Genomic DNA, 17,992 nt, shown 5'->3' on the forward strand with positions numbered 1-17,992 from the left:
ACACCAATCAGTTTTTAGTGTAGGCGAGGATTGAACCTCAGATCTCTTATTTAACTATCAGAGACTTTACTAATTAAGCTAACTGAAACCTACAAGTATTTTAATAAATCTAAACATGTTAGATTGAAACAAAAGCTTGGTTTTTCAAAACAAAAATGACTAATAATTCCATATCTTTTACTAAATAAATACTAAAATAGGTCCTTTCCCCTAGTTTTCATCATATCAATGGAGATATACGCTCTGTTTGTTTCAACGATAATGCTTTTTAGAAAATGAGTCATTTTCCAAAAAGTATTTTCTATAAAACTATGGACACATTTGGTAGACTATAATAGACACTGTAATGTAATAGATATTCCTATAGCATAACTATTTGGTTGTTTGGTTATGTTTTTATTACAATAAATAGTTATTCCTTATAAATAGTTATTCTTCAAAATGAAGAATAACTATTCCTTATCAAAAGTACTAAATATCTATTCCTTCACCTTATGTAATAACTTTTTAAAAAAATTTCCTAAAAAGCCATTAGTTGCCATATCTTCAAAAGGAAAGAAAATAAATTTTCCTTATTGTTAATTATTAGCTCTATTTTGAACACCCTAAAATAAGTGTATTTTAGGAAATTTGACTTTAAAATGATTTAATTACACCTTCTTTTTATACTCTACTAAATTGTAGATGCATATTCAAAATTCTATTCCTAAATGGTCACCAAACGAATAACTAGTAATACTTATTACATTCCAACTTAATGTATTCCTTGTAATACTTATTCCTATTCCCATGTAATAATCATTACAATGTACCATACGTGCTCTATATCATTTTCCTATGTTTGGTAATAACCTTAAATGAGTTGAAAAACAATCTTCAAACTTCCCTTATTTAGCTTGCTGTGAGATAGAATAGTTTTCAAAAAAAAAAATAGTGGAAAACAATCTCTAAAAATAAATCACATTTTTTATGTTGACCAAAGATAGTTTTCCATTTACCCTTTTTTTTTTATGCTATTAAATACTAGAAAATACAGAAAACTATTTTTACACAAGATTTTCCATCAAAATAAATAGAGCAATAGATGCATAATTTCTTTCAAAAGTATATAGTCATTCTTGGGAAGCTTGTTATGATTCGAGCTAACGAAAGCACATTTACGTAAGCAAAAAATAAAACATTCTCATAAAACAACAATATTTAACATGGTTTGGCCAAAAAAAATACTCAAACTACTCTTTGAAGAAACCTACCATCTTCTTCTAAGAGTGTTATCCTCTTCCTTGTGAGAAGATCCTTCAACAAAACTCACTAAACCTTCTTGCAACAGTGCTATTTCTAAGACTACAATTCTATTCCTTAATAGACAAAGAATACTCAATTACCTCTTTAATCATGAAAAAATTTTCTATAGCAAGGAAAAGTCATTTTTTTCATACTAAGGAAAATTTATTTCCTTCCACACAAAGGAAACCCAAAAACGAAAACAAATCTAAATATGAATCTGAGACAATTTCTAACAAATATTCACATTAACTCAAATTCCATTAAGCAATCTCCCTTCTCTATCATGATAACTTCACCTTAAACCAAGCAAACTTTCCTTGAAGAAGACAATTGTTGTTTCCATGATGAAAGCCAAATTTGCAGATGAATCTTAAATCATTTTTGTACATGTGACAAATATTATGTTCATACCAATATCAATCTTGAGTTTTGATACCAGTTGTTGTGATTTGGAGTTTATGGAAGCACATTAACACAAACATGAAATTAAAAATTCCATACAAAACAACAATATTTAGCGTTGCTTAGCCAACTTCAAATCTACGTCCATGGGCAATGTTGGAAAAAATCATTGTCGATGATATGAATTATAACTACACTTAATCATACCCCATAAACCAAACTCACAAACTCTCACAAACAATGTTCAAAAACCTTACAAATACCAACAAAACCACTCACTAATACAAATCAACTCACAAGCCTCATGCACGTAGACTCATAATTCCAAAACTCCAGTAGACCTAATAAGTCCCTCACACAAAAAATAAATACATGCACACTCAAACTACTCTTCAAAGAAGCTCACTCAATAATCTTCAAAGTCTTATCCCCTCTCCATGTGGGAGAACTTTTAGGAAATAGCCATTAAACTCTACAATAATGCCTATTTATAAGACACCAATTAAATTCCTCCATGGACATTGTATATCCTGTTACTTTTTTAATAAGAAACTTTCATTTCATACCAAAGAAAATTCAATTTCTTCCACATCCAAGGAAAAATTATTTCCTTTCACAACATTTGAAACTCAATAACACCAAATGCAAATAGTAATTTGAGAAAATTTCTAATAATTTTTAACAAAATAACTTGAGAAGGAAAATATCAATAGAACATTGTTAAACAAAAACACATTTATGAGTTTTGGTCAGCATGTATGAAATAAATTAACACCTCTCTCAAATAAAAAAATCCCATAATACAACAAACAGGTAATGACAGACATTCACGCATCACAAATCCCATAAAAATAAAATCTGTGAGGGAAAAAGTTTATATGGAATTTATACACATGAAGATTGTTAGGAATATAACCGAGACATTCTAATAGGATGTACGAGACCCACTGCATCTTCCAAAGAGAGCAGAAAAAGAACATCCTTGAGTCTTGTTTTCACGTCTAGAACGAGAAGCTGCTGATGATGAATCAATCTCTTTTCTCTTAAGGTCTTGGGTGTGTTTCTGTTCTCCTTTCTCGGTGTTGTACAGGGCACCAGGCTTTCGCTGGAGCATCTTAAGCCGATCGTCCCAAATGAGACCGGACGAGCCTTGCCTCCGGAATGAGACATCTGATCTCTGCAATGTAATCATGGATTGATGTTAAAATCAATCCTTGTGTCTGCTGGTGTCCCCTTTTTCTTTTTCTTTTATGTCGCTCTCAGTTTCTTGATTATATTTTTTGTAAATACTCTCTTCCCTTCTAACTAACTTATTAACGGTTTCTTGTTTGAATTTTCTATGTTTTTCTTGTCTGTACATGTGATTGGTTTAACATAGAAATTGGCTGAATTTGAGACATATTTGGTTAATTTGTCCAGCCTTCAAATGGTAAATGGTTGACAGATGGATATAAATTAGAATAACTTGTCGCTTTGAATGTTGTTAGGGCTATTATTAGGCGCTAACAACAATGGTCATGGTCGATTAATATTGTACGTTAAAACTGATGGTTATAAAAATCCTGTTGTTCAATCCCTGTAGGCCTATTTTCTAGCCATCAAATATCCCATTATAGCTAACAAAAAGAGGTTCTATTGCACTTAAAAGTATCAGTTAACAAACTCAGTATGCAAAAGCATCATCTCAATTTGAAATTGATATTTGATATATTTCATAGTTCACATTATAAGTATTACAAATCTAAAGGTGTATTTAGTGTCACCAAATTTTAAATGATGACATGACACCATATACACTCCCATGATCTATATATCAAATGAAAACAAATTTGTAGGCTTCAGCAAAAATTTGACGTATGTAAATCTTCTTGGATGACTCAGAAATATATTTGTGATTGCTGTTGATTGCTGAAAAAACAAAATTGCGCAGTCCAACTTGTAGAGAATTTAAAATTTTGTTCAACTAGTAATCTATTTTTTCAACAGTCAAAATAATTTTCATGAAGCTTGACTCTTCGGCTATAACACATTATTAGGATAGGAAGAAATTTAATAGTCAATGCTAATAATACTCATATCTCACAGATTGTCTATGTTTTGATACTTTCAGATAATTAAAACCTTATACTTTTTTTTTTTGAGAGAATTAAAACGTCATACTTATTATATAAAACTCTCACTTTTATGGGGTCCAGGAGGTGATTAATAGATACTTAAATTTTAATAGAAAATCATAAGAGCAGGTACTTAGTAATCAAAAGATTCATCTAAAATATCTGGAAATTCTGCCTGCATCTCACTATCCTTATCCAAGATAGAATTCACGAATGAACTCACAGATGATGAAACTTCCAACATATTATTGTTTGTATGGCCCCCAATGGTTGATCCAACGTCAAAATTCCCAATACCCTCCTCTTGTCCAACTTGATTTAAGCCATATTCATTTCCACTAGCAAAGTTTAATGGGGGTGTTTGGGCGAAAGTTGACGGGTTAGTTGATGATGAGAAACCCGGGAAATGGCGATCTTGCTGTTGCTGAAAGCCTGGGAATGGGAGAGGGTCAGTGATGAGAAACTCGCTCCAATTGAAGGAAGAAGATGGTGCATTTTGCACTTGAGACGGTTGGCAAGAATACGATTGCGGCAGTGGGCTTAATTGGGTGACATTGGAAGAAGATGATGATGAACAAGAAGAGGTAGCTTCATTAAAGAAATGTGGTTGGATGGTCTCCTGGTTAATATTGACTTGTTGAAACTGATGAGACATGAAATCCAATGAGGGAACTATGTTTTCATTATAGGGGCTATTTTGGAATTCCATAGGCATGTTGGTATTTGGGAATGATGTGAGGACTGAAGATGGTTCTGGTTTGGGTGTTGGTGCATAGTTTAAGTTTTTATTGATATTGAGAGGTCCAATCTGGTTTCCTATGTTTAGGATGCCACTAATGTTTCCATAATCAGAAAGGATCTGAGAATATGGCTTATGAGTGACTGGATCAATTCCCATTTTGGAAAGCTTTTTCCTCAGCTTGGTGTTCCAGTAGTTTTTGACATCATTGTCTGTTCTTCCAGGTAGTCGTTTTGCAATTAGAGACCACCTGCACCACATAACTAATAACTATAAGGGTTGTATGAGAGAGAGAGAGAGAGAGAGTCATTAGACTTGCACTGGTTACAGAATACAGGCTGTTTGACAGTTGTTATGATCTTCTAAGACTTAGGTGATGCATAATAGCTAGGTTTCACCTCTTATGTGCATGCACTAGTAGTTTCAGGGTTTGAGGGTGCACATTAGGGTTGTGGTTACCTCACCAATAAAATATATAAAAACTAAATTTTTTTCCTCATTTCATGGGGGATAGTTCAACGTATTATAACTTAAACCTTATATATAAAGCATTACATTTGCCGGTTAAAAAGAAAAGGAATAAAAAAGAAATGAAAAGAAAAGAAGGAATAGGGAGTAAGAAGTACTAATATCTCAAGATCTACCTGTGTTTGCATATAGTATAAGACCTAAGTCTTTCAGTTCCTGTTTTTTATAACTTATTTTCAGTTTATTCCAACTTATTTGACTTATTAAATTATTATGTACAACTTCTTAAAGTACTATGGTTTTAATTTGTTTAACAAAATTTTATCTATTTATTTATTATTTTATTTTGATAGTTGGATATAGAGAATTTAAACGGAAATATGAAAAAGTGCTAATTGAATTACAAAACTCTTTGTTTAGCTATTTTTTAAAGTCAAATAAACCAATGAAGATAAACTCTCCCTAACAAAAAAAAAATCTTCTAAGAGAAAATTCTAGTAACCCTACCCTGAAAATCTGCCAAAGAAAACTTGTTATATTCAAGATATTCAACATTTGACAAAATAAACCTCTTTAGAGAGATGGGTTTCTCAAAACCATGAATTTCCTAGTGAAAAGAGATGTGAAAATCAACCATTCAAGTTTTTTTTTTTTTTTTGGTCAAAGTTTACAAATTAGCTCAGAGAGTTCACTAAGAACAAGTAAAAATATGAGTCACATATATACTTGAAGACCCACCTACTTCCTATAGCTTTGTGAAGGTTTATAATGAGCTCTTCTTCTTCGGGTGTGAAGCCGTCATGCTTGAGGTCAGATCTAAGGTAATTGGTCCACCTAAGCCTGCAGCTCTTCCCACATCTATTGAGTCCTGTACATAAGCTCATGCATACATATATTCAGCTTCACACAATGTAGATTAGTCTTACAAACGATGAAATATTAAAAGAAAAACCAAACAAAGAGTGCCAAATAAAACCTGCTTTCTTGGGAACCAAGGTCCAATTTCCAACCCCATGGTTGGATACGTATGCAAGTATTTTTGCATCCTCCTCGGCAGTCCAAAGGCCCCTCTTGACGTTTGATTTATCACAACAAGGTGGTCTTCCCATTGAAGGGTTAATGGTTTTGAGAGAGAGAGAGAGAGAGAGATGAAGGTAACTATGTAATGGTGATGTAATTTCAAACCTTTGCAAGGTAGATTATAAATAAATAAATAAAAGGAAAGGAAACGTTTATCAAATGAGGAGGCAAGAAAAGCATGCAATTTGGCTCCAATTAACCACATTTGCATGATTATTTTCATCTTCTTCAAAAAAAAACGGTTTGAAATGACATCACAAAATAATGCAAGCTTCTCTCTCTTTCTCTAGCTCTTTCTGGCTTGGCTGCAAGAGCACTCTATTCAGGTTCAAATTGGGTGAATTATTTTGTTAAGTTTCAAGCAATTAAATATTAATTGCTTTCAATTGGTGATGTTTGACATGAAAACAAAATGGCTTCTTTAGGCTATTAGGCTAGTGAATGATGCAATTTCTATACCACTCAGTGGAAGGTAATATATTATGTAACTATTACATACAACGTTCTTCTTTTTATTTTGAAAGGAAATTATTAATATGGATATTATAAATTTTATGAAAAAATGTTACACATAGGACACTTTTAGTACACATGCAGAATCAATATCATCAAAATTGGAGCTTACTTTGTTCTTCTGGGCAGATATATAGTAGGGGATGGGAAAGGGAGTTCAAATGGTAGACATAAAATAATATAAAAGTTGATATTACCACTAAGTTATTACTTGAATTTCAAATTGAGACTAACTTGTATTTATAATTAATAATTGAAATATTGGGTTTCAGTTAATTCAACTGGTAAAATCTTTAATAATTGAATAAGAGATCTAGGATTTAATCTCCATCTACACCAAAAATTGATTGTTGTCTTGGCCTGATTATAAAGAACTATTATCAGGAACGGACACTATAAGTTGAAACTCTCTCAAAAAAAAATTAATAACTGAAATTAGCTTCTCATAATATAGTACGTATTTTTAATTAAAAATGTAATAAAAATAATAGGATAAATGTTGTAAATACAAAAGAATGGTCAATAGTTTAAAAATTATTTGCTGTGACGGCATAAAATATTTTTTTTATAAATGTAGAGCAATCAATACCATCAATTGGGTCTAGCTTGTCAATAGTGTATAACTTCTTTTTTCTAAAAGGATAATTGTTACGAGTGTGTGTAAGAGGTACATTGTAGTTAACATGGTTTTACCATTTACATTGCATTGTTAAATTATTGATTAATTTCAAGCTTAAGCTATCAGGATAATGGATCGAATTTAAGATCTCTTGTTCTAATACCATATTAAATTATTAATTGTGTCAAAAACTTAAACTATTAGAATATGGCAAATTCAACTGTTTAACTGTAAGTTTCTTTAAAAAACTTTATCCCCTCACCTCGTGTGTATGTTAAAATACTGAGTATTATTAAAAAAATACTAATAAAAAAAAAAAAAAAACACAATTCTAACACTCATGCACTATTCATATAAACAAATAGTTTTCCTCACATAGTCTCATATATAATTTATTATTACATGGCTTCTATCCATTGCATCAAAACACAATACAATACAATGCAAAGAGGTGCCACGAAATTTAACCCAATTTATTATTATACATTTTCAATTAAGAAAAGTCAAAAGAATAAGATAAAAGTTGTAAAGACCAAAGAATGGTCAATGGTTTGAATGATGTGACATGTGAGTTTGCAACGCGGCAAAACTTAAGTCAGAGAGTTAGTTGGTTTGTTTATTTTTTATTGTACAAAGTTTTAAGCTCTATAGCTTTAGCGGTTGAGCGTTTATTATAGAGAGTTTTTTTTATAGTTAAAACTCTTTTATAATAAAAGCTCTTTAGCATTTAAAATGTTTGACAAATTATAATGATAAAAAAAAAATTATAATTGTTACACACATTTCATAACCCAATCAATAAAGAGTTTTTAGAGGTTAAAAAAAAAAAAAAACTGAAAGTGTTATATGTTTGATACTTGAATTCAATTAATTTAATTGATTTTTTTTTTTTTTTGAGAATGCAATTAATTTAATTGATGATTAGTATTTATTTTATTTTTTATTATTAAGCTCTTTCTCTTTTTCAAAATGGATGAGTACAAAATATTATATTATATTAAAAAATAAGTATGTGTTCAGGCATTCCTATATGTAGTTTAACTTTAAACCTTTTTTCAAATTTAAGGGAAGGAGAAAAGCTCTTTAATAAAATTATCAATCAATGACATATTTTGCTTAAAACCTTTAAGGCGGCTATTATACTTATATGAAACTAGCCTAGGATATTATATCTTATATAGTGAAATAGATTTTTCTTATGTACACAAGTGATATTTGTTCATACAATTGTTAAAAATAAAATATAATTAGTATTTAGTTATACTATCGAACTCCTAAAAAGAGTGAGCTTAGACACCAAGCGGTAGATACAAAGATAATCTACTAGGCATTGAACTTCTAGTGAGATTGAAATCAAGTGCAATATCTAAGTATTCCACCCAATGCAATTGTTAAAAATAAAATACAATCAGTATTTAGTTCTACTATCAAACTCTTAAAAAGAGTGAACTTAGACACCAGGTGATAGGTACAAAGATAATCTACTAAGTATTGAAATCCCAGTGAAATTGAGATCAAGTGCAATATCTAAGTATTGCACCATATGTAATTGCTTTCAATGGTTGAAATTGAGAGTTAAAAGAAACAACTTTCAATCTCAACGGTTGAATAAAATAAGTGAGAAAAAGTTAAAAAGTGAGAATGATAAAAATCTGTTATGAGAAAAGCATTGGATAATTGCACCCAGTGGTATTGCACCAAATCCAAATCCTCCCTAATGTATTTTTCAAACAAAATTGGGTCAATTTTAGATTCTATTAAACAATTTATTCAATTAATTGTGAGCGACTAGAAATGCATGATTGAAAATCAGTGGTAAGAAAAGCATGATTGTTTCATGAAAAACCCATGATTTAATAAGTTGCACACATACCATTGAATTTTAATTACATCCTCACCCTCTATTCATTCTTGTAGGACAACAGAGCTCATTAGATACAACAGCGCTGGATAATTTTACGCAAAAATCGTTAAACAAACACCCTCCCCTTCTCCATAGAATTATCCACCCAAGGTTAAAATATTTTCATGGTCAAAATTTTGTAATCAGGTACAAGTAGAATATATGCAAGTTCCTTTTTCTGGGTGCACTTATTTATAGTTTCATCTTTTTCTTTTTTTAAGAGTACATTAAAAAGTAAAAACCAAGATGGAAAAAAAAAAATTCATACGAGGAAGAGAGGCAGGTTAGTCCAACCAACTCTGGTACAGATCCTACTAAGCCACAGCTCAATGTTATATACAACATTTAGAGGATTAAATCTCCCTCGCCCTGTATAGAACAAAGGAAAAACTAGAAATGTTCTTCCTAGGATGAGCAAACCTTGCAACTCTTCCTACATTTTCCATCATCACCAACCATGTAAAGAGGGTTCTTTTTACACTCACCAGCCTTAGCCCATACAGGGCAGTTCTCATTCTCATCCACACAATCCCCTTTGCCTCCCATGCCTTCTTGCTTGTTTGGTTTCTCGAAGGACCTTACGTGAATCCACTTGGTTGCAGACCACTTCTCTCCCTCAATAACAGGGCAACTTCCATGCAAGCTGCGTGTATCTGTAGTTGCATCGGGATTAAGACTGAAGAACAGCAAGGCATCACCCTTTTTGGGTTTCACTGCATGGTTACAAAGATAAAATTTCAGATTGCATGATGATGATAGGGAGAAAACCTAGATTCTATACAACTGGATGACCAAAAACACTATAGAAAAAGGTTTGAACATATAAATGGATCAGCAGAACTGGTGATTACATTCACTCCTATATAGGTACCATCATATGGTGCAACTTGCAACACCAAGGAAAAAAAATTGGTGGGTTTTGCGCATGATAAGAATAAGTTTGCACTGGGATCTGAAGATCATATATAAGTTGATTACATCTTCAAAATTTTATTGCCAACCAACAATTCAGATATGACCAGTGATCTGTTTACAAAAGCAATTAGCACACAACCTAGACCTAGTCTCCCATGCCCTAACTCAAGAAGAAAAAAAAGGGAAGACCACATATTTTCATGTACTAAATGTACTTAAGTAACTCATATCTAGTTAAGTATTTCACTGAGATTCTACTATGGAAATTTAAGGAGATACCACTCTGAATTTTTTTACCAATAAAAAGGCATATATGAGTTGAATTCATTTACCAATAAAAAGGCACAGGGATCTGATGACACATATGAGTTGATTAAATCTTCAACACTTTTATTGCCAAAAAACAATTCAGAGATGACTAGTGATCTGTTTACAAAAGCAATTAGCACACAACCTATACCTAATTTCCCATGCCCTAACTCAAGAAAAAAAAATAAAAAAAGGAAAGACCACATATTTTCACACACTAAATGTATTTAAGGTACTCATTTCTAGTTCAGTATTTCATTGAGATATTACCACAGAAATTTAAGGATAAACCACTCTGAATTCGCTTACCAATAAAAAGGCATGTATTAGTTGAATTCGTTTACCAATAAAAAGGCATTGGCATCTGATAACATGTATGAGTTGATTCAATCTTCAACTATTTTATTGCCCAAAAAAAATTCAGAGATGACCAGTGATCTGTTTACAAAAGCAATTAGCAAACAACCAACACTTATGCTATGTTTGGAAGTTTTGAGAGAGAGGAGAGTAGAGGGGAGTAGAGGGAAGGAGAGTAGTGGAGAGGAGAGTAAAAGGGAATGATTATCCTCCACCTTGTTTGGATGTTTTTAAAATTAAGTAAGGGGGAAAGGAATAATTAGTCTTTTCATTTGTAATTTTGTTAACATAGTAAGGGTAAATTTGATAATTCATTTGGTCAAGCATATTTTTATGCTCCACTCTCCCTCCAAATCTCTCCAATTTGGGGGAATTAAAAATGAGGGGTTAGAAGTAGTTCAAACCCCTCCAAATCCCTCCCCCTCCTTCCTTAAAAAACATCCAAATAAGGTAATTAAATTACTCTCCCTCCTTGTACTCTACTCCTTCTCCTCCCCCCAACATCCAAACATAGCATCAATTTAAGGGAAGACCACGTATTTTCATTCACTAAATGTATTTAAGGTACTCATGTCTAGTTCAGTATTTTACTGAGATTCTACCACAGAAATTTAAGGAGATACCACTCTGAATTCTTTTTACCAATAAAAAGGCATATACTTAGGTGAAACAATAAAAGAGAAATTCAGGTTTGCTATAGATCAAAAACTTAATACCTGCATAGCCATTTTTAGCACAATCAGACACATCATCGTCTTTTGGTTGAGACACCTTTGACTGTAGGAGAAGATAAACAAATGCTGACTTAGTTAAGTGGAAAGAGGGGAACAAAGGAAAAGTTACACGCAGAGACACGCAGCTGTGTTTGTGTAATTAGATAAAAGCTCTCCATGGAATTTATAACATATAGAAAACAGAAAAGGAAGACCATCAGATAATCAAAGTCAAAAGAAATTCTTTACCTCTGCATTGGGAAAGACTGTCTCCCCACCCTTCTCAACATTAGACAAATACATCAATACAGTGGCAACTCGGTGGCCACCCAATTTTTGATTCTCCTTGTCATGAAAATAATCAAAATGTGGTTCATATTTCTCCCCATGCAGGTAGTGCAGTACTTGCATGGCCTCCCCATTTTCTGGTTACGTGATCCAGTTAAGAAAGATGAAATAAAATTTTTTATTGCAATATAAGTATAAATTATAAATCAACAAGGAGAATGTAATGATGTTACCTATTGGAAGGAACGTCCATGCAGCAATCCTGGCCTCAATATCAGCGACTACTTCATCCTTCAAGGTGAAACAAAGACACCGAGTAAGCATTCCAAGTTAAAATAATTGGAAAATGCATACTTAGCAGAATGGTTATGAACACAGATTAACTAAATAAACAAAACTTGTTTACGTGCATATCACATCCAACATAACTAACAGAGCTTCATGCCACTTCATCCAAGGCAGAAAGCAATTTTTTTGCTAAAAATGACAAACACTAAACTTAGATTGAATTAGATACAACAGAGATATCTGCATTATATTATGCATTGGGCTTGGTTCCCACCTATTAAATTATTTAAAAGAGTTGTCTATGGAATGCCATGGATGAACCTTGTTTCCTGAGCCAAGGTGAACCAAGGCTATTTTATTTCCACAACTTGGAGTCACTGAAAAAGTCAGAGAGTTATGCTCTACAAAGACAAGGTGATGACTTGTTAGAAGAAACTTATGGGTGGGACAAAATAGAGGTGACCCATTGATAAACCTGAAATTGTGAGAATTCTCTAAAGGGAGTGTCCTACAAGAAGCACGCAAGGCTCAAGATACTATAGCAAAGTTGCAGAACTCATGTTTGTAGAATTATTAACAAGTTAGTTGATACATAGAAAGATTCAAATGATAATATAGCGATCCCAGCATGTTTCTAATGAGAGTGAAGTTTGGTCTTGGGGTGCCCCGTGCCCCTGTCCAAGTAGCAACAGCATGCTGCTGCAGGCTTTTATGGATTGAAGTAGGTCCTTATAACTAATGAATTTCAGACAGAAAATTCCCTATGACAAAGCAAAAGGCAGAAAAGAAATATTAAAACCAAAAATCCATCCTATATATCCCCATATTATGGCTGGTTATCAGTTAACTACTTGGCAAAGGTAACACAGATTCAAAATTATACCAATCAATGCTGAAGTGCTTGACTTAAAGCCATAAAATATTGATTCTACACAGACAAAAGGAAGCAGTTCAACCCACCATTTTCATTAAGATTTCAATACCTTACATGCGTCTTTCTAGGATACCAATTACCTATGGACTGTAAACCTTTGTTTATCTTTCACTCAATCATTAAGTTGACTAGTTAAGCAAATAATGTATCTAATCACCTCTGAAACGAATTCAAAAATCATGCCAACTTACTACAAACTAAAATAGACCATACCTTCCCACCTCCAAATTAAAAATAAAACATCCACTAATATCACTTTCTAAAAGCCAAAATTCTGCATACGATTCTCTCACAATCGGGTCACTATTCTTTTTTTCTTTTTTCTTTTTTTATAGGTACAATTAGATCGGATCTCTATTCAAGATCACCATAGATACAAGATTTCACACAGTAAGATTTACTACAACATGTTGCCAATGCATATGACTCTTTTAATTCTCAACACTAAAAAGCTATGGCAATAAGTTTCTGTCATACTGAACACAGAATTTAAAAACATAATCTCCAAAAAAAAAAAAAAAAAAACCATAAATATACCTGATATTTCCGCAGAAACATGCCAGAACTCGTTCGAACTTCACTCATAATACTCTTACCCGACTCATTATCTGCCACCATCGACTTCTCCAGCTTATCCCTTGCCTACTTCCACCAAAATTAACACAAACCCACATCGTATTAGGACAAGAACTACATTTTAATAAAATGAAATTCCTAATTAAGCTCATTTATTTCTATGTTTGGAAACCAAAAAAAAAATCAAAATAAAAACAAAACAAAACAAAAAAAATACCAACTTGAATGAAGAATTTTAAGAATTTGTCTTACCACATTGATTAGGTGGTCACACTCTTCATCACTCAGAAATCCCTTATAAAGGAAAGCCCTTCAGATTTAAAATGCACCCAAGAAAAGTCAATACAGCCCACCAAAAAGAACTAAAATTTATTAAAATAGCAGAGAGAGAGAGAGACCTGGGATGCCATGAGAGCTGAGTGACACGAGAGGGATCAAACGTAGCAGAGGAAACACCTTTCTTGAGTTTCAGCACCGATCCCTGCCTGAAAAAAAAAAAAAAAAATGAAAAACAATTCTCAGTGGCATTTTCACAAACACATACACAACAAACAGAGAGAAAGAGAGAGAACCACACATTTTGTTGTCCCCAAGCCATCCGGGCAATTGAATATTCGAATGGGACAGATCAGGAAAAAGGAATAGGAAACAGAGAGAAAGTGCGAGATATTTTCGAGAATCCATGAGAGAGATTTAACAATCTGAGAAAGACAAAGGTTTGCTTTGGTTTTGAGGTTTTATACAATTTTATTTTCTAGGGGTGAAATCAAAAAGAAAAGCAGTGTTGCTGATTTAAGACAATTCTAATTGGGCGCACATTGGATTGTGACGTTATGTGGTGTTTGAGGAATTTGCAATGTGGTATGAATTGTAACTGCCGTGTTCTTCAGTTCTGGATTCTGGAAGGTTCTTATGGTAAACGCCAATGGTTTAGGTTTTTAGGACAATAATTAAAGTAACCAAGTCAAATACAATGTTCCCTCAAATAAAAACAGAGTCAAATATAATATTATAATGTCATCAGTCTTCACATGTTTCTAGTCAGAGGTTTCAATGTTTTGCAGTAATTTATTTACATAGTAAGGTGTGTGTGGTAGAGTAAAAATGATGGGTCCACAATTTATATAAGTCCATAACTTCACTGCTCATGAATTACCACGGGAGCATGTTGTGGCATATATTGTGACAAAAGTTATAATCTTAATATTATTCATTATATATAGTCAATAGTCAAAATTTTGGAAACCCTATTCACACTCCATCTCATATCTTACTAATAAAAGGGTAAGTTATTTTAGATAACAACCTTTCACAACATTCTTTCTCATAGCTATCATTTTTTTTTTTTTTTGATAAAACACAGCTATATTATGTTATAAATTGTTGGTCATTTTTATATTAACCCATTACTTTTCTGTTGCTATTTATAAGGTGAGTTTGGTTTAACTTTTTGAAATTGTACTTTTTTGAAAATGGTAGTTATAAAAAGTGCAATATTAAAATTACGTTTTTGTATTTGCTAAAAATATTAAAAAGTGCTTAATTAATAAAAGTCGAATGTTTTGCTAGTACTTATCAAAATTATGGTTTGAAGTGTAAATTACCAAAAATAACAAAATATATATATATATATATAAATTTCTTTCATATTAATGGTTTCACCTTCTTAATAATAATAATAATAATAATAATAATTTACCATCACATTGAAAATGACAGTTATAAAAAGTGCAATATGAAAAGAAAAATGATATGTCTACAATATTTTTACAACAAATTCTAAGTAGCAGTTTGTTACTAGTTGTTGTTGTTAAGGTAAAAAAGTAATCTTAGTGTTAGTTTTAAATTTAAACCAATAACAACTACCCACCTGTGATTTGTTGTAAAAATGTTGTAGACGTAGCATCTCTCATATGAAAATTAAGTTTTTGTATTTGCTAAAAATATTAAAAAGTGCTTAATTAATAAAAGTCGAGTGTTTCGCTAGTACTTATTAAAATTATGGTTTGAGGTGTAAATTACCAAAAATGACAAAAAAAAAAAATATATATATATATATATATATTTCTTTCATATTAATGGTTTCACCTTCTTAATAATAATAATAATAATTTACCATCACATTGAAAATGGCAGTTATAAAAAGTGCAATATGAAAGTTATGTTTTTGTATTTGCTAAAAATATTAAAAAGTTCTTAATTAATAAAAGCTGAGTATTTTGCTAGCACTTATCAAAATTATGGTTTAAGGTGTAAATTACCAAAAATGTCAAAATATATATAGAAATTTCTTTCATATTAATGGTTTCACCTTCTTAATAATAATAATAGTTTACCATCGAACACCCTTGGTACGATGGTCACTTCACAAGTATAAGTGCTTGTTAGGTATGGGAGGCCAAGGTTGGGGTTCAAGTCTCCAGAAGGGAGTTTCATACACATATACACTTAGATTAAGTTAGAATAAAATTTCTATCTTGTATAAAATAATAATAATAATAACAATTATTATAAAATTTCTATCTTGTATAAAATAATAATAATAATAACAATTATTATAATAATTGTTATTATTATTATTATTATTATTATTATTATTATTATTATTATTATTATTATTATTATAGTTTTTTACTTAATTACTTTTTCAAAGTGTCATAATTATTTATTATTACTTCTCACAATCAATTACACTAACCTCTTTAATATAAGCATTCTATTGACAACATATATCTTTGATATTCTTGAAATTTTACAAACATGAAGGATATAATAAAAACATGCAATCCAATGGTTAAATTTTTAAAATTCACATCCAATAAAAAGATATAAGAGGAATTTGAGGGGTTTCTCTCTAAATTAGTTTGGAAAGAAACATTTTCCCATGATATGGAGTTTAGGTGACCATCCCCAAGCTTTTGATTCCTGTAAGAACATTCTTTTTGTTTGATGTCGCTTGAAGTCTCAATAGTCACTTATGTAATTATGCTTCTTCGACCTATAGGCAGTAGAGGGTTTTTGAACAATCGGTAATTTAACATGGCATCAGAGCAGAAGTGGAGGAGACAAGGGTGAAACTACCCAAGGTTTCTAGACAATCGGTAATTTAATATGGTATCAAAGCAGGAGTGGGGAACTACCCAAGCTTTTTGCTTTCTAAATAATCGGTAATTTAACATGATATCAGAGCAGGAGTGGGGAACTACCCAAGCTTTTTGCTTTCTCAGCAGACGATACTCTTCCAGACGAAGTTCTTGACATTCTGCTATGTAATCTTTGTTAAGAGTTCAGCTTCCACCCATTTAGTGAATTAATCGATCCCTACTACTAAAAACTTCATCTGCCTAGTTCCTATTGGAAAATGACCCAAAATATCTAATCCCCATTTTGCAAAGGGCCATAGGGCCATCATTAGGGTGAGGTACTCCGATGGTTGCCTATGGATATTGTTGAAGCGTTGACATTGATCACACACCTTAACATAAGCCTTAGCATCTGCCTGAATGGTCGGCCAGTAATAACCTATGTACGGCCCTGTGATATCCGGACACATTCGAGCTTCAGGCTTCAACCTGACAATATGGCCCGTATTGCCCCTAGGCCCAGGCCTCAAGTCACCTATAAGCCCATTGAACAAATGATCTTCATCAATTCGTACCACGCTACACCTCCAAGATCCCATCCGGTGATCTGCTTCCGTAACAAGAAAGTGATTGCTCAGTTGTTTTGTCTCTCGGTTGCTCGGCATTGCCGAGGATTACCACTGCCGAGCATACCTACTGAAGTGGAAACCATTTCCAAAGTCACTCTCACCACATCCCATTCCCACCTAAACACCCACCTACGATCAACGATATTGGACCTCCTATTGCACTAACTCTGAGAGCAATCATAATCCCTCCACTAATGCTTGGCTATATATATGAGAAGCTAAAGGAAGAGTGGGGGGTTGTTGAAAGGTTCTGAGGGGTGCTTAGAACTGAGAGTGATAGAGCCATAAGAGTGTAGGGAAAATAATACAAAGGTTTGAGAGTTGCTGCTGGGCCTCTAAGCAAGAATCACCCAGTGTAAGAAATCCAAAACCTACATTACAAATAGATTGTGAGCCCAAGGTAGAGTCAGCCAATTAGTCTCGTTTTGGGTGCGCACGACCTGCATGAATGACCTTATGGATGAGAGCTCTTGCTCTTGAATAGTTTCCGCATAATCCTTCATGAACCTCCCTCAATACATAGTTTGATTCGTTTGGAGCTAAACACCTTAGGTAAGCCTGAAAGAAGCTTCTTTTATACAGTACCTCGTCTATGAGAACATACTTAGCCGCTCTGATTCTTAACTTTCTGGCTTCATCCCTTTCTTCTAGAAGCGTTCCATCCTTGAGGTAAGCCACTATTAGGGTCATCCAATTTTCTTCTCCTTCAATTTGCTGCACCTCTGGAAGATCTATGCTTGGCATATACTAGACTTCGTCATACTCGTCCACTGAC

General features: G+C 32.6%; 2 protein-coding genes across 2 annotated transcripts; both read right to left on the reverse strand.

Moving 5' to 3' along the window:
- Positions 1-3,936: 3,936 nt before the first annotated feature.
- Positions 3,937-6,160, reverse strand: LOC126707197 (transcription factor MYB35). Its single transcript, XM_050406797.1, has 3 exons — positions 5,987-6,160; positions 5,749-5,878; positions 3,937-4,792 (listed from the first exon to the last, which is right to left on the reverse strand). The coding sequence occupies exons 1-3, from the start codon at positions 6,117-6,119 to the stop codon at positions 3,937-3,939; spliced, it is 1,119 nt and encodes a 372-aa protein (XP_050262754.1). The 5' UTR covers positions 6,120-6,160.
- A 3,126-nt stretch (positions 6,161-9,286) lies between these two features.
- On the reverse strand, positions 9,287-14,453 carry LOC126715053 (probable prolyl 4-hydroxylase 7). The gene is made up of 8 exons (XM_050415483.1): positions 14,083-14,453; positions 13,904-13,990; positions 13,758-13,815; positions 13,467-13,571; positions 11,941-11,998; positions 11,669-11,844; positions 11,423-11,483; positions 9,287-9,838 (listed from the first exon to the last, which is right to left on the reverse strand). The coding sequence occupies exons 1-8, from the start codon at positions 14,187-14,189 to the stop codon at positions 9,531-9,533; spliced, it is 960 nt and encodes a 319-aa protein (XP_050271440.1). The 5' UTR covers positions 14,190-14,453; the 3' UTR covers positions 9,287-9,530.
- Between the last annotated feature and the right edge of the window lie 3,539 nt (positions 14,454-17,992).

The sequence above is a fragment of the Quercus robur genome, chromosome 2, assembly GCF_932294415.1.
Source record: "Quercus robur chromosome 2, dhQueRobu3.1, whole genome shotgun sequence".
In the NCBI taxonomy this organism is placed as follows: Eukaryota; Viridiplantae; Streptophyta; class Magnoliopsida; order Fagales; family Fagaceae; genus Quercus; species Quercus robur.

Excerpts from the sequence above, each read along its gene's own strand:
- LOC126707197 (XM_050406797.1), bottom strand. The coding sequence starts at position 6,119 with ATGGGAAGACCACCTTGTTGTGATAAATCAAACGTCAAGAGGGGCCTT. Across the intron at positions 5,879-5,986 it reads CTTGGTTCCCAAGAAAGCAG|GACTCAATAGATGTGGGAAG; the intron begins GTTTTATTTGGC and ends GCTTATGTACAG. Across the intron at positions 4,793-5,748 it reads CACAAAGCTATAGGAAGTAG|GTGGTCTCTAATTGCAAAAC; the intron begins GTGGGTCTTCAA and ends TATGTGGTGCAG.
- LOC126715053 (XM_050415483.1), bottom strand. The coding sequence starts at position 14,189 with ATGGATTCTCGAAAATATCTCGCACTTTCTCTCTGTTTCCTATTCCTT. Across the intron at positions 13,991-14,082 it reads TGGCTTGGGGACAACAAAAT|GCAGGGATCGGTGCTGAAAC; the intron begins GTGTGGTTCTCT and ends TTTTTTTTTCAG. Across the intron at positions 9,839-11,422 it reads TGCTAAAAATGGCTATGCAG|TGAAACCCAAAAAGGGTGAT; the intron begins GTATTAAGTTTT and ends GTAACCATGCAG.